General features: G+C 47.0%; 1 protein-coding gene and 1 long non-coding RNA gene across 6 annotated transcripts in view; both read left to right on the plus strand.

The window, feature by feature from the left end:
- EIF2B3 (eukaryotic translation initiation factor 2B subunit gamma) overlaps window positions 1-19078 on the plus strand; it is a 135143-nt gene extending 116065 nt beyond the window's left edge. For 4 of the 5 annotated variants that reach the window (XM_084965343.1, XM_084965345.1, XM_021096758.2 and 1 more), the window contains 2 exons: window positions 13345-13448; window positions 18921-19078. In XM_084965343.1, coding sequence (XP_084821469.1) covers window positions 13345-13448; window positions 18921-18973 — 157 coding nt within the window. In that variant the 3' untranslated portion in view covers window positions 18974-19078. Of the gene's footprint in view, window positions 1-13344; window positions 13778-16612 lie in introns of all 5 variants that reach the window. The other variant, XR_014808496.1, reaches the window with a different exon arrangement.
- LOC146403013 (uncharacterized) lies at window positions 3847-8619 on the plus strand. The gene is made up of 2 exons (XR_014808534.1): window positions 3847-4289; window positions 4351-8619. It is a non-coding gene; the product is annotated as an uncharacterized LOC146403013 (long non-coding RNA).
- Window positions 19079-19972: the final 894 nt, after the last annotated feature.

A 19972-nucleotide genomic window follows, 5' to 3' on the forward strand; every position in this document is an offset into this window, starting at 1 on the left:
TGTCTTTTTGTTTTCTTTTTTGTTTACTTTGCTGTGCAAAAGCTTGTCAGTTTGATTAGGTCCCATTGGTTTATTTTTGCTCTTATTTCTGTTGCTTTGGGAGACTGACCTGAGAAAACATTCGTAAGGTTGATGTCAGAGAATGTTTTGCCTGTGTTCTCTTCCAGGAGGTTGATGGTGTCTTGTCTTATATTTAAGTCTTTCAGCCATTTTGAGTTTATTTTTGTGCATGGTGTGAGGGTGTGTTCCAGTTTCACTGAGTTGCATGCAGCTGTCCAGGTTTCCCAGCACCATTTGCTGAAAAGACTGTCTTTTCCCCATTTTATGTTCTTGCCTCCTTTGTCAAAGATTAATTGACATAGGTGTCTGGGTTTATTTCTGGGTTCTCTCTTCTGTTCCATTGGTCTGTCTGTCTGTTTTGGTACCAGTACCACACTGTCTTGATCACCATGACTTTGTAATATTGCCTGAAGTCTGGGAGAGTTATGCCTCCTGCTTGGTTTTTGTTCTTCAGAACTGCTTTGACAATTCTGGGTCTTTTGTGGTTCCATATAAATTTTTGGATTGTTTGTTCTAATTCTGTGAAAACTATCATGAGTAATTTGATAGGGGATGCTTGAATCTGTAGATTGCTTTGGGTAGTATGGCCATTTCTTTTTTTTTTTTTTTGTCTTTTTTGTCTTTTTGGCCATTTCTTGGCCCGCTCCCCCGGCATATGGAAGTTCCCAGGCTAGGGGTCGAATCGGAGCTGTAGCCACCGGCCTACACCACAGCCACAGCAACATGGGATCTGAGCCGAGTCTGCGACCTACACCACAACTCACGGCAACGCCGGATGCTTAACCCACTGAGCAAGGGCAGGGATTGAACCCGCAACCTCATGGTTCCTAGTCGGATTCGTTAACCACTGCGCCACGATGGGAACTCCATTATGGCCATTTTTACAATATTAATTTTTTTTGACCCATGAGCATGGAATATCTTTGTATCTTCTTTAATTTCCTTGATTAATGTTTTATAGTTCTCAGCATATAAGTCTTTCACTTCCTTGGTCAGGTTTTTTCCCAGGTATTTGATTTTTGGGGGGGTGCAATTTTAAAAGATACTGTATTTTTTATTCGTTTTCTAATATTTCATTGTTAGTATACAGAAATGAATGTTAATCTTATATCCTGCTACTTTGCTGAATTTGTTGGTCAGTTCAACTAGTTTTTGAGTTGAGTCCTTAGGGTTTTCTTTTTTTTTTTTGCCTTTCATCTTTTTTTTAGGGCCACACCCACAGCATATGGAGGTTCCCAGGCTAGGTGTCTAATCAGAGCTGTTGCTGCTGGCCTACACCACAGCTCATGGCAATGCCAGATCCTTAACCCACTGAGTGAAGCCAGGGATCGAACCCGAAACCTCATGGTTCCTAGTCAGATTCATTTCCGTTGCACCACGACGGGAACTCTTAGGGTTTTCTATATATCATGTCATGTCATCTGCATACAGTGACAGTTTTACCTCTTCTCTTCCTATTTGGATGCCTTTTATTTCTTTTGTTTGTCTGATGGCTGTGGCTAGGACTTCCAATACTATGTTGAATAACAGTGGTGAGAGTGGGCATCCTTGTCTTGTTCCAGATTTTAGTGGGAAGGCTCTCAGCTTTTCTCCATTGAGTATTATATTTGCCGTGGGTTTGTCATAAATGGTTTTAATTATGTTAAGGTATATTCCCTCTGTACCCACTTTGGTAAGAGTTTTGATCATGAATGGATGTTGGACTTTGTCAAATGCTTTTTCTGCATCTATTGAGATGGTCATGTGGCTTTTGACTTTTCTTTTGTTAATGTGGGGTATGATGTTGATTGATTTGCGTATGTTGAACCATCCTTGTGAACCTGGGATGAATTCCACTTGGTCGTGATGTATGATCTTTTTTATGTGTTGTCGGATTCAGTTGGCTAAAATTTTGTTGAGAATTTTTGCGTCTATATTCGTCAAAGATATTGGCCTATCGTTTTCTTTTTTGGTGGTATCTTTGTCTGGTTTGGAATTAGGGTGATGTGGGCATCATAGAATGTCTTTGGGAGTGTTCCTTCTTCAACCTTTTGAAGCAGTTTAAGGAGGATGGGTGTAAGTTCCTCTTGGTATGTTTGATAGAATTCACCTGTGAAGCCATCTGGTCCTGGACTTTTATTTGTAGGGAGTGTTTTTATGACATATTCAATTTCATTTCTAGTGATCGATCTGTTCAGTTGATCTATTTCTTCTTGGTTCAGTTTTGGTGGGCTGTACGTCTCTAGCAAGTTGTCCATTTCTTCCAGGTTGTCAAATTTGTTGGCATACAGTCATTCATAGTATTCTCTCATGGTTTTTTGTATTTTGTAGTATCCTTTGTGACTTCTCCTTTTTCATTTCTGATTTTGCTTATCTGGGTTTTTTCTCTCTTCTTGGTTAGTCTAGCCAGAGGTTTGTCAATTTTGCTTACCTTTTCAAAGAACCAACTCTTGGTTTTATTGATTTTTTTCTATTGTTTTTTGAATCTCTATTTATTCATTTCCTCTCTGATCTTTATGATTTCCTTCCTTCTGCTGACTTTAGGTTTTGTTTGTTCTTCTTTTTCTAATTCGTTTAGGTGGGGGGTTAAGTTATCAATTTGAGATTTTTCTTTGTTTTTTGAGGAAAGCCTGTATTGCTGTGAATTTCCCTCTGAGCACTGCTTTTGCGGCATCCCATAGATTTTGAGTGGTTGTGTCTTCATTATCATTTGTCTCAAGGTATTTTTTAATTCCTTCTTGATTTCCTCATTGACCCATTGGTTTTTTAGTAGCATGTTGTTTAGTCTCCATGTAGTCAGTTTTTTCTCATTTCTTTTCCTGTGGTTGATTTCTACTTTCATGCCATTGTGGTCAGAGAAGATACTTGAAATAATTTCTGTGCTCCTAAATTTAAGGTTAGCTTTGTGCCCCAGTATGTGATTAATCCTTGAGAATGTTCCATGTGCACTTGAGAAGAATGGATATTCTGATTTTTTTGGATGTAGTGTCCTGAAAATGTCAATGAAGTCTAACTTTTCTATTGTTTCCTTAAGGATTTCTGTTGCCTTATTGATTTTCTGTCTAGAGGATCTGTCCATTGATGTGAGTGGGGTGTTAAAGTCTCCTACTATGATTGTATTCCCATCCATTTCTCCTTTTGTGTCTGTTAGTATTTGTTGTAGGTAACTGGGTGCTCCTATATTAGGGGCATATATATTGACGATTGTAATATCCTCTCCTTGAATGGATCTTTTAACCATTGAATAGTGTCCTTTGTCTTTCTTTATGGCCTTCGTTTTAAAGTCTATTTTGTCTGATATGAGTATTGCAACTCCTGCTTTCCTGTCTTGTCCATTGTCATGAAATATCTTTTCCCATCCCCTCACTTTAATCTATATGTGTCATTTGCCCTAAGGTAAGTCTCTTGTAGACAGCACATTGAAGGTTTTTGCTTTTTTATCCAATCTGCCACTCTGTGTCTTTTGATTGGAGCATTCAGTCCATTGACATTTCAGGTGATTATTGATAGATGTGTATTTATTGCCATTTTAAACCCTGTTTTCCAGTTGATTCTGTTTCTCTTTTCTTTTCTTTTTTTGGTTGGATGGTTTCCATTTATTTAAGCCTGAATACTTTTCTTTTCAGTTTTCGTGAAGGTAATGTTCGGTTTTGATTTGTGGTTGCCCTGTTTTTTAAGTAGGTTAACCCCTTCTTATATCTGCTCACTTTAGCCTGATAGTCATATAGACTCAAACACATCATTAGAAAAAAAAAAGAATCTATATTTTCTTACTTTCCTTCCCCACATTGTATGATTTTGATTCTTTTTTTTTTTTTTTTTTTTTTTTTAACATCTTCATGTTTAGATCTGTGTGCTGGCTTATCTAAGTGATTCTTTTCCAATTGTAGTTTCCTCCATCCTATTTCTTCTTCTTTTTTATTTATTTAGAGAAGCCTTTTCAGTATTTCTTTTAGAATGGGTTTAGTATTGCTGTACTCTTTTAGCTTTTGTTTGCTGGAGAAATTCTTCATTTCCCCTACTATTTTAAATGATATTTTTGCTGAGTAGAGTATTCTAGGTTGCAAATTTTTTCCTTTCAACGCTTTAAATATATCTTGCCACACCTTTCTGGCCTGTCTTGTTTCTGTAGAGAAATCAGCTGATGGCCTTATGGGGGTTCCCTTATAATTAACACTTAGTTTTTCTCTTGCTGCCTGTAGAATCCTCTCTTTGTAACTTTTGCCATTTTAGTTATAATATGTCTTGATGTGGGCGTATTTGGGTTCAACGTGTGTGGGGCCCTCTGGGCTTCCTGTGTCCTGATGTCAGTTTCCTTTAGATTTGGAAACTTTTCAGCCATAATTTCTTCAAATGTACTTTCAGTCCCCCTTTCTTTTCCTTCTCCGTTTGGAATTCCTACTATGTGTAGATTGGCCTGCTTCGTATTATCCCATGAATCTCTTACATTGCTTTCATGGTTTTTCATTTGGTTTTCTGTCTGCTGTCCCGATTGGGTGATTTCCATTATTCTGTCTTCCACGTCACTAATTCGTTCCTCTGCATTATTCATTCTGCTCTTTGGTGCCCTTAGCTCAGTTTGCATCTCTGCAAATGAATTCTCCAGTTTTTCTTGGCTCCCTGTATTTTCTAATTCCTTTCTAAGGGAATATGCATTCCTGTTCATATCTTTTTTTTTTTTTTTTTTGTCTTTTTTTGCCTTTTCTAGAACCGCTCCTGCAGCATATGGAGGTTCTCAGGCTAGGGGTCTAATCAGAACTGTAGCTGCCAGCCTACACCAGAGCCACAACAATGCGGGATCCGAGCTGCGTCTGCAACCTACATCACAGTTCATGGCAATGCCGGATCCTTAACCCACTGAGCAAGTCCATGGATCGAACCCACAACCTCATGGTTCCTAGTCGGATTCGTTAACCACTGCACCACAAAGGGAACTCCCGTATCTTCTCTTAATTCCTTGACATTCAGCCTTAATTCCTTCAGTGTTTTCACCATCTCCCTTTTGAACTCAGTGTCTGTCAGACTGCAGAGGTCTGTTTCATTGTTGCTGCTTTAGGTGAATTCTCCTGTTGCTTTAACTGGGAATGGTTTCTGAGCCTCTTCATCTTGCTTGTGTTTTTCTTTTTTCTGTGAGTTCAGGGAAGCCAAACTGAAGTCTTGTAAGCCTACTTCTATGCAAGAGCACCACTTTGTATTTTTAGGGGAGATTACTACTTATTTTTGGTGTGGGAGTTTGAATATTTGCTGTCTCTTTCTTCAGCATGAGCAGGCTGTTATCCCCAGGATGCTCAGTGTGTTTTCAGGGGGGAAGGAGGCAATGGGTAGGGCCAGCAGCCAGTGCCTGGTCGTTGGGCTCTCAAGAGCAGCATGGACCTGCAGGAAGGTGGCAGAGGCTACTCCTAGCCGCAGGGCCCTGGGAAGTGGTCATGAGCTCTAGGCAGATCTACAAGGTGACCTGAGCATTTGGCAGGAGCAGCAGCAGGGTGCGTGAGTTCCCAAGGGAGTGAGAGCAACAACAGCTTGTGTTTGATTACAGTGCCCTCCTCCGAGGTGGCTGGAACTGCAGGTGGTGCCTGTTCAGGGACCCCTAGTGGTAGCGGGCCGTGACTGTCTCTGGAGTCAGTGAGAACCGCTGTGGTGTGCCCCCGCCACCTGCAGACCACGAGAGAAGCACCCTGTCCCACTTAGCCCACACAGGAGGTGCTGTACCAGCTGCTCCTAGTTGTAAGGTCTTGGGAAGGGACAGAGACCAAGTGTCTGGGTGCCTCCCAGAGCATTTGGCCGTGGCAGCTGCAGGGCGGTTGTGGGTTCAATCCCTACCCTTGCTCAGTGGGTTAAGGATCCCATGTTGCTGTGAGCTATGGTGTAGGTCACAGACACGGCTCAGATCTGGTGGTGGTATGGCTGTGGCGTAGGCCAGTGGCTACAGCTCCAATTTGACCCCTAGCCTGGGAACCTCCACATGCTGTGGGTGGGGCCCTAAAAAAAAGAAGCCACATTTTCAACCTACACCACAGCTCACAGCAACACAGGATCCTTAACCCACTGAAGGATGCCAGGGATCGAACCTGCATCCTCATGGATCCTAGTGGGATTCGTTTCCACTGTGCCACAGCAGGAACTCCACACCTCCTCATTTTGATCTTAGCTCAAATTCCTCCACTTAAAAAGAGGCTTTGGGAGTTCCCATTGTGGCTCAGTGGTAATGAACCCGTGCGCCGTGGGTGAAGCCAAAGAAGAAAAATAAGTAATTTTTAAAAAGAATATCTCTGACCATACCCCTGCTTATTCACAAACTTGAAGATTCCCCAGGACTTTAGAATAAAGTTTCAACTTCAAGGTTTCTTATGATCTAGCACCAGCACTGGGTCCTGGAATGTTGGCGTGAGATGGGGACCTTACCAGTCATCCAGCTCCATTGATGCATTTTTACACATGAATCGGTTGTGGCAGTTTTTGCCTTACTGTACCCATGCTACTCCTTGCCCCCTTCCAGTTTCCTGCATCAGACTGACTGATGTCACCACTCTCTCGAGAACCAGAACCACAGTTGCCTTTATCCCACTTGGTCACTTTTTTCTCGAGTGCCTTCTTGAGGCTTTGAAACCTCCAGTCTCTTTCGTCTTGGCCTCCAACCCTCCAAGGAAACAGGGCCCTAACTTTCTCATTTGCCCTAATTAGCAACGTCTCCCTCCCCTCCTGTGGGTGCAGCCCGCTAGCGCGTCTCTAAAGGCTGCTGTTCCTGTCCTGAGCTGACATGAAGAGACTCGGTAAAGAAACCAGTGTTCCCAGGAAACTCCAGCTTATTTATATGCTAGGAGTTCATAGGAAAGGCCTAGCGTAATGTCCAAGAATCGTCTGCCGTTTTGGAGGAGGTGTAGTCGTGGGTGGCCTAATAAGGTTTCTGGCTGGGGGAACAGTAAAGGTTTGGATGGTGGCTGCCAGCACTTTTCCAACTGAAAAGTCTGAGGTGAAGCTATAGGCAGCCCACTCGGGGCTAAAGACTAGGAAGGAAGGCCATTAGATTCCCCAACCCTGCAAATCAGCTCCTGGTGATAAGATCAGACCTCGTGCATCCCGTATGAACTTTTTTCCGTTATTTCAGGTCATTTAGTTTTAATTACTTTTAGTAAATTTGGGAAAGGTAATTAAATTGTGGTCATGTGAGACTTGATTGCCCTGGTGCTGTTACATCTGGACTGAACGGCAGAGTAGGAGCCTGAATTTGTCTCGAAGGGAGTGTCTCATATTCTTGGTGTGCTTGTCTCTGCCAGCCGTGGTGAGCCGCTGAGGCTTTCTGGTCAGTGGCTTGGACATCTGCCTAAGGACCTCAGGGCTTGAGGGATGCTAATTAGGACCACCTTGGGGAAGGTGTAGGCGAGCGAGCGTTGGCAAGGAAACCTCCTGCCTCTCTTTCTCATTTCCTGCCACTTCCAATGCCTAGGACAGCTGATCCTCTCCAGTCCAAGGTCCGGTGAAAACTGCCTCGTCAGGGCTCCAGCGTGCGTCCTGTCTTCTGCATCTTTGGCCCTCTGGTCCTAGGGAACACTTCCCACATTTCCTCCTCGACTCACGCCGCAGTCCCGGTAGCATCTTCACCTGCAGGCAGGCTGGGGGACCAGGATTCCACCCGGATTTTCCAGGCTTTCTGCGGCAGCACGTGCGGCCCTCGAAGCCAGATGAGATATTGCTGCTTCTCATTGTCCCCCACACTCTGCTCACTGCCCTTTACTGGGTCCTTTGCCTTTCCTTTCCCCTTTATTCCTGACATTCATTCTGCCCAAATGCTCTCTCCACAGCAGAAATCCTACCCAGCTTCCGAGGTCCAGTACGTATTCAAACTGCTCCATGCAGTTTCTTCCTTCCTTCCTTCCTTCCTTCCTTTCTTTTTGGCTGCAGCATGGCATGTGGAAGTTCCTGGGCCAGGGATCAAACCTGTGCCACAGCTGCAGCAACGTCAAATCCTGAATCCACTGCACCACCCAGGAACTTCCAGTTTTCCTAGCCAGAAATTATCTCCCACCTCTGTATTCCCTGGGCACCTGTTCCTTATGCTTATGTGACCTTACTACATCTTTCTTTTCCTTCACCTAGACTACAAATTCCTTGAATATAGAAATACTTCTCATATGTCTTGGTATCCCTGGACTCCCAATACTGTCCTTTTTATGTACTAGATACCTTGCCAGTATCTACACGGTCCTTGTAGAATGAAAAATAAAGATCCCTGACTTAAGCCCTCCTGCTGTAATTGGCGGAGTGTCTGTCAAGAGAACCCTCTCTACTTCAAGAAAAAGTCACGGAGTAAATGCTTTACTCCTTGAAACTCACCAAAATGAAAACCAGCAAAACCGGAAAAGGAAGCTTTATCTGTAATAAACTGGATAGCTGCCATGTACCCATACAGAGACTAAAGAATACCTGCCAGACACAATGAAATTTAGGTCAGATCCAGAGAGAACACCAAAACTGGACCGTAAGGGATAGGGGCGTGGTCAGTCCAAAGGAGAAGCGGTGAAAACCACTTCTGCAAAATCTCAAGCCCCAAGAACTGAAAGAAAAACACATCAGGTGCACAAAGAAGAGGGAAAACCAGGCTGGCCTCAGACTTTTTCATGACAGTATTTAAGGCCAGAGGACCTTAGTCACGTAGTATTTACAAAATTTGGAAGAAAAAAAATTATGACCTAAGACTCCTATAGCTTGTAAAGTTATGGTTGAAATATAAAATCATCAGAAATGCTCCAAGGCTCAGGAGATACGTCGCCTATGAATCCTCTGGAAAACTCTACCTGAAGACATGATATAGCTAGGTAAGAAACGAAACGAAATACTGACAGGTGGGTAGGTTGAGTATAAAAATGAACTTCCTTAAAATTAAGTCTGTTGCCATTAGAGTTGCAGAAAGATCATAATCATTCAGATAATTCTGTCCATGTTTCTTTAATCACACTTTCAAAAACACCAAATTACAAACCTGTGGCAAGATCCCCTGGATTTAAGGGGCTCCTTAGGGCTTTTGTTTCATTCCCTACCTTTGAGCCATTTGCACCAAACCCATCCTCTTAGATGGAGAATACTATAACATTTCTTTTTTTCTTTTTTTCTTTTTTTTTTTTTCTCGGGCACACACCTGTAGCATATGGAGGTTCCCAGGCCAGGGGTTGAATCAGAGCTCAGCCACTGGCCTACGCCACAGCCATAGCAATGCAAGATCCAAGCTGCATCTTCGACCTACACCACAGCTTATGGCAACGCCAGATCCTTAACCCACTGAGTGAGGCCAGGGATTGAGCCCACGTCCTCATGGATCTTAGCTGTGTTCATTAACCGCTGAGCCACAAAGGGAACTCCTTTTTTTTTTTTAATTTTATTGGCGTATAGTTGATTTATAAGTGTACAGCAAAGCAAATCAGTCATACATATAAATATATCCATTGTTTTTTCCCACATAGGTTATTACAACAGCTTGTTTCTTCTACGATTGTTACATCTCTGGAGTGCCCATTGTGGCTCAGCAGTAACAAACCCAACTAGTATCCGTGAGGATACAGGTTGGATCCCTGGCTCTGCTCAGTGGGTTAAGGATCCGGCGTTGCTGTGAGCTGTGGTGTATGTAGGTCGCAGTCAAGGCTCAGATCTGGTGTTGCTGTGGCTGTGGTGTAGGCCAGCGGCTGCAGCTCTGATTCGACCCCTAGCCTGGGAACCTCCATATGCCGAGGGAGCGGCCCTAGAAAAGGCAAAAAGACCAAAAAAAAAATTTTTTTTCATAGCTCTTTGCCAAACACTGCCCAGTCCGCAGCTGAGGCAGGGACCTGTGGCCCAGTGGAGTCTCTTCCGAGTGGGAAGGCTTGAGCACATTGCTAACCTCTGTGAGCTCCATTTTCTCTGTAAAAATTAGAATAAATTCCTCCCTTCCTGCAGGCTCGCTAATAGGATTAAGTTCCCTAATGAATACAAAGTGTTTTGTGTAATGACTGAGCTGTATTAGACAGTGGATTTATGTGAATTCTCTTCCCTCCTGGAATAAGCTGAAAAAAGTCCTAAAGCCAGAAGACAAATGGGAATTTGGAGGCGGCACTCCTGCTTCCCAGGTGAGGGCTTCTTCCTCAGGTCATGTCCCATGGCATGGTTGGCGTGGCGCACCCGGCCAAGCGGTGATCTCACCATAGGCCTCTGTGTTTTCCTCACGGCCTTCTCTCCACTGAAGCCTTAGGGCTTTCAGGGTAATTTCCAAAGGCCTACAGCTTAGCCTAAAACTTGACCCCACTCAGGAGAAATGAGGACCAAAAGCCCATTAATCTTAGCCATTTCCAAGCAGCTTCTTCTTTTTTTTTTTTTTTTTTTTTTTGCTTTTTAGGACCACACCCACAGCATATGGAAGCTCCCAGGCTAGGGGTTGAATCGGAGCTACAGCTGCCAGCCACAGCCACAGCCACAGCAACTCGAGATCCCAGCCACCACATCTGTGACCTACACCACAGCTCATGGCAATGCTGGATCCCTAACCCACTGAGTGAGGCCAGGGATCGAACCCTCATCCTCATGGATCTTAGCCGCGTTCATTAACTACTGAGCCACAAAGGGAACTCTTCTGAGAAGCTGCTGCAAGTACACTGCCAGGCATTAGCCTAGCAGCATCCTTAGTGTCAGGCTGAGTTAAAACCAGGGGACAGAAACTGCAGTTCTGGCACTGGGCCCCGGTCTTTTCTCCAGCTGGATAGGAAGTCACCTTCCCTCCTGCTTTAAGCACTGAGCAGAAAAGGCAGACTTTACTGTGGATTGGCAGCCTGGAGAGAACTTGCTTCATATGGTAGTGTCCATCCTTCCTCTCCAGCTGGAGCAGACACACACACTTCCAGGAAAATCAACCTCGCAGTTCCTTTCTAGATGGGGGAAGGCTAAACTGGCTTAAAATTTTTCCCGCGTGCCCCAGCCTTGCTGATAAAGATGACTTGTGACCGCAGCCGTGCTCGGGGGAAACCGTTGAAGCAACAAGCAGTAGAAAACGTTCACCCTCACTAAGCATTTTGTTAGGTGTTTACCCCGAAGCCTTCCTCAGACCCAAGGGCCAAGAGCTTCAGAGGAGCCCCTAGCTGCCCTTCAGTCAACCCAGTTTTCCCTGTCACAGCTGCAGACTCTGCAGTGGTGGTTTATTTATCGAAGAGGGAATTACACACAAACTAGGTAACACAAGCCATAAAACAACATGGACGCGTCCTGAAGACCTCAGACCTGTTAAACATAAGAGAATCCAGACTATCCTTTGCTGCAGAATCCAGCCTCAGTCATTCCAGAGCCTTCTTTCCAAACATGCTTCCCACTTATCCCCCAGGTTCCAAAATACCCTTTAGGACTCTCTAATTACGGCTGCTTGAATCGCTGTTGGCTCTTCCTTGTTAGCCGACCGTGTTTATCCCGTGCCTAGCTCAGGGCGTGCCTTCCCTACTCCTCAACTACTGAGCAGGAAGCATCCCCTCACTGGCACTGACACCCTGGTAGCCAGTTGTGAGCCTGCTCTGTCTCAGGAGCCTCTGTGTCCGTGGCCTTCTGTGCTTGCTTACCACTCTTTCGGGGTGAATTTCCCCCAGGAGCAAGAACCACCCCAACTGGTGACTGGACTGCTTTTCTTAAGGCAGAGAGCAAATGGGAAAGCTCTGGAAGGTCCCGTAAGGCCCACCCGTTGAGTGTGTCCTGAGTTCAAGCCAAAAAACTAATACTGTCTCTGCCTCTCTCTAGCCCACACCATGGAGGTGCTGTGGCTTTGGCCTTTTGCTGCTTTTTGACAAGCTTTAACCTTCTAGAAGAATAGAGAGAAAGAGGACTCTGGAATGCCGTAAAGTGCTAGAATTCCTTTTTTGCGTTTCACTCAAGTTTTGGCATCGGAAAGAATCTTTTTTTAGTGGCCTGTGCACACGCATGATGGCCTCAGTCCTTGGAATGTCCTCTTTTCCGTCCTCCATGCCTCCTGGGTTGCTCGAGGATTTTTCCTTAGTCAGTTTTTTTGTTTTGTTTTATTTGAGTGGATACTCACACCCCTCCTACTCGCCTCTTTCTCCTCTCCAGCTGCCCACTCCTGACTCCTTAGGGTACTGGATATTCCCTTGTCAGGCCAGAGCTCCTCCCACAGAGCATCTTGGCTCAGAGAAACAACTCAGCAGCCTCAAGCTTCCTCCAGCCTTCCCTGATGAATTTCTTGGTATGGCACTGTGATTGAATTATGGAGTTCTCTTGTAGTGCAGCAGATTAAGGATCCAGCGTTTTCACTGCATTGGCCTGGGTCATTGCTGTGGCACAGGTTTGATCCTTGGTCTGGTAACATCTACATGCTGTGGGCGTAAAAAAAAAATTATGGATTCTGGAGTCAGGCTATCCAGAGTCAAGATATCCAGACCTGGTTTTGAAACGGCTACTCGGCAGTTACGTGGTTTTAGGTAAATGATTTAACTTCTTGACATGTTACCTCATCTGCAAAATGTGGTGATTTTTACTATGTCAGAGCTAAAAATGATACTCCTAGAATCATCGAAGAATCTCCCATATGATTTTACTGCTGAAATGGCTAGATTTGTGAGTCACTGCTATAATGTACATAGACTGTTTAGTACAGTATTCCTGGCCTGAGGTAGGTATGCAGTAAATGCTAGTGAAGATTTTCGAAAGCTCTTTCCCCACCCACCAGGCCTCAGAAGCCAAGAAGATGCTTTTAAACACATTCAAATGCTAAGATTCAGCAGTGCTGCTCTTGAGAGTATGGCTTTAGGGAGAGTGTAGTCTTTTATGTAGCATGGAGTTGGTTTTAAATAATACCCTTTTTTTCTAAATGAGTGTGGTTTTAATTAACTAGCGTCTGTGGTGAGGGCTGTGTGTGGGGCACCCAAAGCTTCCATAGCTGATCTCTCCTGGGAAGATTCATGGGATCTGAGCCTCTGTGAAATTTGGTATATATTCCCAGATGAGAGGTAGGAGTGACGGGTCAGCCTAGGGACCAGGGCCAGCTTGCATCCCCTAAGCAAAGAAAGCCTGATGGATGGAGTTTACACCTCCTGGTCTGGGGTGCTTAAAGAGCTGAATTCAGACTGTTCTTTGCAGGCTTTGTGGGCATATCACTATGAGCCTATACAAACACTGGACTTCTCTAAAGCTTGGGCCTCCCTTGGCTCAGCAAGCCACTCTGTCCTCTAGTGATAAGCATGTAGCCACTAACTGGACTGGCCAGCCATTCCCAGCCTATGGAGGAGCCAGAACCCCCAACCCCTAGTGATGAAAGCCCTGGCTCTCTCTAACTTGGCTCTTGGCTTCCAGAAGCAACATCCAGGGCAGCGTCATCTGCAACAACGCCGTGATCGAGAAGGGAGCAGACATCAAAGACTGCCTCATTGGAAATGGCCAGAGGATTGAAGCGAAAGGTAACCTAGACCCCAAATTCCAATCCCAAATGCCATTTTTTTACTATTGTGCTAGCCTTACAGATAATGCTCAGTGCAGGTGGGGGACAAGCATACACATACACTGCAGGTGAAAAGAGAAATTGATAAAGCCATCTTAGCAGGGGATTGGCATCACTATTAAAAAGTTTTGGGTTTTTTTTTTTTTAGGGCCACACCGGTGACATACGGAAGTTCCCAGGCTAGGGGTCAAATGTGAGCTGCAGCTGCCACCTACACCCTAGCCATAGCAACACCAGATCCGAGCCATGTCAAAGGACCCGAGAAGCGTCTGCAACCTACAGCTCAGGGCAACGCCAGATCCTTAACCCACTGAGTGAGGCCAGGGATTGAACTCGCATCCTCATGGATACTAGTCGGGTTTGTTACCTGAGCCACGACAGGAACTCCCTGGCGAGGATATTTTTAACCAAAAAGTAGACAAAGCTCAAGATCAGAAGTTCCCTGGTGGCTTAGCAGGTTAAGGATCCAGCATTGTCACTGCTGTGGCACGCATTCAATCCTCAGCCCAGAAATTTCTGCGTGCCATGGAGGAGCCAAAAAAAAGAACAGTAGGGGTGACTCATTCCTTTTGAGATTATTCCTAAACCTGAAGGGGTGGGGGGAGGGGAGTTGCCCAGGGGCTAACCCACCAGTCCTGACCTGGTGGAAGCCCCTTCACTGTCCTTCGCCTCAGTTAGCAGAGGCCTTCGTCACTTTCTCTCCTTCCCTTTTTTAAGTCTGCGCCTCCCTTGTGAGCTTTAGACTCAGACAGACAGGGATCCAGATCTCAGCTCTGCAACTCACTAGATGTAAACCAGGCCAAGGGTTTAATTTCTAGCCTAGGTTTTTGAAATTAGAAAAGTTGAGACAGTAATACTACCCTGGAGGATTGTTGTGAGAAGTAAATACAGGTAAATCTTGTGCAGAGTATGCACAACTTCTGGGGCTTACCAGGGGACCCAGAGCTCCACGTGCCTGTCCACGCCTTTGCACGCCCCCCACCCCTGGAATTCTCGATGACTCAGCTCAAGTGTCTTTCCCTATAGCACCTTCCCTGCCTCTTCTCGTGACTGCCCACAGCCAGACTGAGCGTTCCTTCCTCCTCTGCATCTCTGTCAGTACCTTCATTAAAGTAGGTACACAAGTCATGGCAGTTGTCTGTGAATCTGCCTTCCTACCAGACTGAGATCCTCAGGCCAAGGATTAACCTATTTCAGTATGTCTCCCTAGCTCTCGAACAGGACCCAGAGAGTTCCCTGGTGGCTCAGTAGGTTAAGGGTCCAATGCTGTCATTGCAGTGGCTTGGGTTGCTGCTGTGACATAGGTTCAGTCCCTGGCCCAGGAACTTCCACATGCCGTGGGTGTGCCCCCCACCCCCCGAAAAAAGGACCTAGTTTATCACAGGTGGTGGGAATAGGAGAGATGAATCAATATATATATATGTTGTTGTTGTTGTTGTTTTGGTTGTAGTTTTTTGGCCATTCCCACAGCACATGGAAATTCCTGAGCCAGGAATTGAACCTGCACCACAGCAGCTACCCCAAGCCACTGCAGTGACAGGGCCAGATCCTTAACCCACTGAGCTACCAGGGAACTCTGAGTGAAGATATTTTGGATCCATAAAGAATTTGGGGGCATTTTAGGGCAGAGAGAGTTCCAAGAAAGGCATTTGTGAGGTGGTTGCAATTATCACAAGATCTCTTCTGGGTTTTTTTCTAAATTTATGCTAATAAAAGAGCCACATGCAGTGCTGATAAATGAACAGGGGAAAATTGGCCTTGGCCTGAATCCGCCCTTCAGCCTTATTTTTTTTCTCTCTCTTTTCTTTTTTGTCTTTACTAGGGCCACACCCACGGCACATGGAGGTTCCCAAGCTAGGGGTCGAATCAGAGCTGTAGCCACCGACCTACACCAGAGCCACAGCAACGCGGGATCCGAGCCACATCTGCGACCTACACCACAGCTCACGGCAATGCCAGATCCTTAACCCACTGAGCAAGGCCAGGGATGGAACCCGCAACCTCATGGTTCCAAGATGGATTCGTTAACCACTGCGCCATGGCGGGAGCTCCCACCCTCTTCTCGTGACTGCCCACAGCCAGACTGAGATGATTCCTAAACCTGAAGGGGGTTTTATTTCTTTCCCTGAGACTAAATGTGACTCTCCTCACTGCCTTTTCTTTTCACATTTCAAGCACTTTCTTCCTCTAAATGTGAGAATTATCATTTCCAAGAGCCCTTCCCAGGTGTCATGAATTTACCAGTATATTATAAACATTGTAAACTGGAGTTCCCTGGTGGTGCAGTGGGTTAATATCTAGCATTGTCACTGCTGTGGCTCTGGTTACTGCTGTGGTGAGGGGTCCATGCCTGACCCAGGAACTTCCATCTGCCACCAACATGGCCAAAAACGTTAAACAAACAAATAAGCATCATAAGCTAACTTTGGCTGATTGAAGCTGATGAAGAATTCATTAAATAAGAGTTCCCCATCGTGGCTTAGCGGGTTACAAACCCAGCTAGTACCCATGAGGATGCAGGTTTGATCCCTGGCCTCGCTTAGTAGGTTAAGGATCTGGCGTTGCTGTGGCTGTGGTGTAGGCTGGCAGCTGCAGCTCTGATTCGACCCCTAGCCTGGGGACCTCCATATGCCATGGGTGCGGCCCTAAAAAAACAAACAAAAAAAAAAAAAGAAAGAAAGAAAGAAAAGAAAAGTTGAAATTTACCCAAGGCACATAGCTAGCCCATGACAAAACTGTGTCTTCAGCCCGAAGTATTGCCTAACAGCCTCTAAAAAGACCAAAGAAAGAAACCGTTCCTGGCTTGCCTGGCAGAATTTGATCAGTGATAACCTTTTTCTCCCTTTAGTCCATCTTTCTCAGACCAATAGGAAAAATATAGTTGGCCTCCATATCCCAGCTCTTTCTCCCCTCAGGAACCTCAGGTCTTAGCTCTTTCTCCTGCTCAACATACCGCTTTACCCAGGCCTACCCTTGGCTGGCAGAGAAACTTATTTCTTGAGCATTTGGGACCTGTTGGTCGTTTCTTAAAAATAGGATTCAGGGAGTTCCCATAGTGGCCCAGGGAAAACGAATCCGACTAGTAACCATGAGGTTGCGGGTTTGACCCCTGGCCTCACTCAGTGGGTTAAGGATCTGGCGTTGCTGTGAGCTGTGGTGTAGGTCACACATATGGTTCAGATCTGGTGTCGCTGTGGCTGTGGTGTAGGCCAGCAGCTGTAGCTCCGATTCAACCCCTAGCCTGAGAGCCTTCGTATGCCAAGGGTATGGCCCTAAAAAGCCAAAAAAAGAAAGAAAGAAAGAAAGAAAGAAAGAAAGAAAGAAAGAAAGAAAGAAAGAAAGAAAGAAAGAAAGAATACTGTCCCCTCTCCCAGTTCTAATTGTTTGCAAGCCACAGAGTCACCACATCCATAGTGATCTTCCCAGCACCTAAGATGGGATTCTCAGAACCCAGTGTAGGCCCTCTGCCCTTTCCTAGCACTACCAAGGGAACAAGGCATTTTCTGACAATTCCGGCTTTTCTCACCCCACCCACCAAGCTCAGCTAATGAGATTATCTCTGGCAAAAGTCCTGGCAACCTCCTGCTCAGCCAGCTGAAAAGCTTGACCTCCTGCTCAGCTGAAAAGCCACAGCCAACAAGTCAAAGCCTGGGAGACTAATTGGGCATCTCATCCGAGCGTCTCTCTGCTGTCAGTGAGGGAACCGGATCTCTCTCCTGGACCACGGGGGTCACCCCTTTGGCCGTGCAAGTAGACCCGACGGGTACCCAGGTCCAGTCCTGGCTGCCCCACACTGCAGCTTTCCCCGTGTGCCTTGCCATTCCCTCCTGTGTCGGTGGCTCCTCCCTTGCAGTCTTCCCTTTGGGGTCTTTCCTGGCCTGCTTCCCGCCCAGAACCTTTCCGGCGTGCTCACTGGCACCTGCTGCCAGCCCAGCCGGGCAGAGCTAGCACTGCTTGCTTTCCGCTGCAGCTGCCCCGCACCTTACGGAATCGCCGTGAAAACCCATCTTCCCCAGAAAGCCAGATAGAGGCCCTCTCCCCTCAGTCCCAGCGAGCAAGTCTTCTCCAACCCCCAGGCTGACAGCGGGCCAGAGGGCAGAGGACAGAGGGCGGAGGGCAAGCCAGAGGAGGGCAGGTATTGATGTGGCGCCTCGCAGAGCAGAAGGGGCTGTTGGCTCAGCCGTCGCCTCCTTCGCCCCACTGGTCTGGCGCCTGAGGACCAAGAAGAGCGTTACCTGAAGCCGGGACGGTCCTCGGAGCACCTTGGTATCTGGAAACTCGGGGGAGAAGAGCAGGCGCCAGAGTCTAGATATGAGACGATGGGGCCAGTTCACGGCTGCGAAGGGGAAAGGAGCGAGAGGAGCTTTTGGGGGGCCCTGGGACGCCAGCCAGACAACCGCTTCCTTCGTTCTCTTCTGGTCACTGTTCTCTTCCTCGGTGGAGCCTGGCTGGCAGTCACACTCCGGGAGCAGCCCCGGCGCGACCTCCTCTCTGTAGCTCGTAGTCCATGGAAACTAACGCTCTTCTCACCGCTCACCCCTTCGTCAGTCAACTTCCAGGGCACACCCCCAAGTATATTGAGGGCTCACGGACTTCCCCGTTCCTCCCTCTTTTTTTCCCAAATACCTTAGGTTGAACGTATTGGGATGCCCTGTCCAGCCACACCACAGTTTTTCCCGTTGATCTTTCTTTCGTCTTTGTCTTTTGTTTTGTTTCGTTTCGTTTTCGCTGCACCCATGGCAAGTGTACGTGCCTGGGCCAGGGATCAAATCCCTGCCACAGCAACAACCAGAGCCGCTGTGGTGACAATGCTGGACCCTTAACCCACTGCACCACCAGGGAACGCCACACGTTTGTCTTCACTCCTGTGGCTCCAGCAGCCTGGAATGCCTTCCCTTTGATACACTGCCTGAAAAAGCTCTTTTCGTCCTCACGTCTCGGTTCCCGTTCCCTCCTGTGTGAAGCCTCCTGAAAGCCAGGTGTACAGAGATTTGAGAGTTACCCCTCCTCCTGTGGGAAGATGCTTTTTCCCAGAGTCCTTCTGGCAAGTTGTACTCCCAAGAGCTTCTCAAGAGCAGAGCCACATAGGAGGGGAGTAACTGCCTGTTCTGTGAACACAGAATTAGAAGTAATTGGGTTTGATGGAATTCCCGCTGTGGCGCAACGGGATCAGCAGCATCTCTGTAGCACCAGGATGCACGTTCGATCCCCAGACGGGCACAGTGGGTTAAAGGGTCTGGTGTTGCCCCAGCTGCGACGTAGGTCACAATTACAGCTTGGATCTGATCCCTGGCTAGGGAACTCCATGTGCTGTGGGGTGGCCAAAAAAGGGGAAAAAAAGGAAAGAAAAAGGGAGAGAGAGACGTAATTGGGTTTGAAATGACGTCTTTTGCTGCCAGTTCTCAAACAACCTTTTCTTTTCCTTTTCTAGCCAGACGAGTGAACGAAGTAGTCGTGGGGAGCGACCAGCTCATGGAGATCTGAGTTCCGAGCAAGTCACACTTCTTCCTCTTGGCCCTGGAACTGCAGGTGTTGGCTGGCCCACCTCTTTGATTCTGTATTTATTTCCCAATAAAAGAAGGGCTCCCAGAGGCGTGCTGGAGACTTGTGGAAGAGTCCCGAGCTCCGCATCAGGTGGGCTGCGGGGATACACAGCGTGTGTTCGTGTCATAAAGACCAGTGGAGCCAGGGTGCGGAACAGGCAAGGACGAGGTGTGCACTGAGCGAGTCGGGCAGGGGCAGCAGCTGTCCGGTGGTGAAGCTCCTAGGAGGGCTACTTCTTTCTTTATTTTTTTAGGGCCACTGGTGTGGCTGATGGAGGTTCCCAGGCTAGGGGGTCACATCGGAGCTGTAGCTACCCGCCTACACCCACGCCACAGCAATGCAAGATCCAAGCCACGTCTGCAACCTACACCACAGCTCGCAGCAATGCTGGATCCTTAACCCACTGAGCGGGGCCAGAAATGGAACTCGCATCCTCATGGATACTCGCCGATTCAGTTCCACTGAACCACGAAGGGTACTCCTAGGAGGGCTCCTTCTGACTGGCTGGCCCAGCCTGGTCCATACGAGCAGCTCCCACTGAAGTGACCTGTGGGTATTTCAGCCCCGGACCTAAATCAGGCTTTCTAGACCCATCGGCCCAGCTGTTGGCGTTGCTGCCTCTGCATATGATGTTCCCTCTACAGCTGCCAACTTGGGCAACCCGGCCCCCGAGCCTCAGGCCAAGACTCAGTGCTCTGGTCCCATGCCTACCACACAGATTCCTGGCCCCGCCACCACCCCATCCTAGCCTCACCCTCTAACCCCTGCCATCTTAAGCCCTAGTCTCTGGTCGATTTCTCCAGCTCAGCTATTGTCCTTTGGAGGCTCAAAGCCAGCAGGAGACAGCCGTTGCCTAGCCAGCAAGCCTGTCCCCACAGTTTTAGTGGAGGCAAGAACAATCAAAGCAAGCCATGGTCTGAGAGAAGCCAGACCCCTTTG

Source organism: Sus scrofa, chromosome 6 (assembly GCF_054392235.1).
Source record: "Sus scrofa isolate SSC_HxYL_T2T_F1_AM1 chromosome 6, Sscrofa_HxYL_maternal_Yorkshire_Landrace_v2.0, whole genome shotgun sequence".
Classification (NCBI taxonomy): Eukaryota; Metazoa; Chordata; class Mammalia; order Artiodactyla; family Suidae; genus Sus; species Sus scrofa.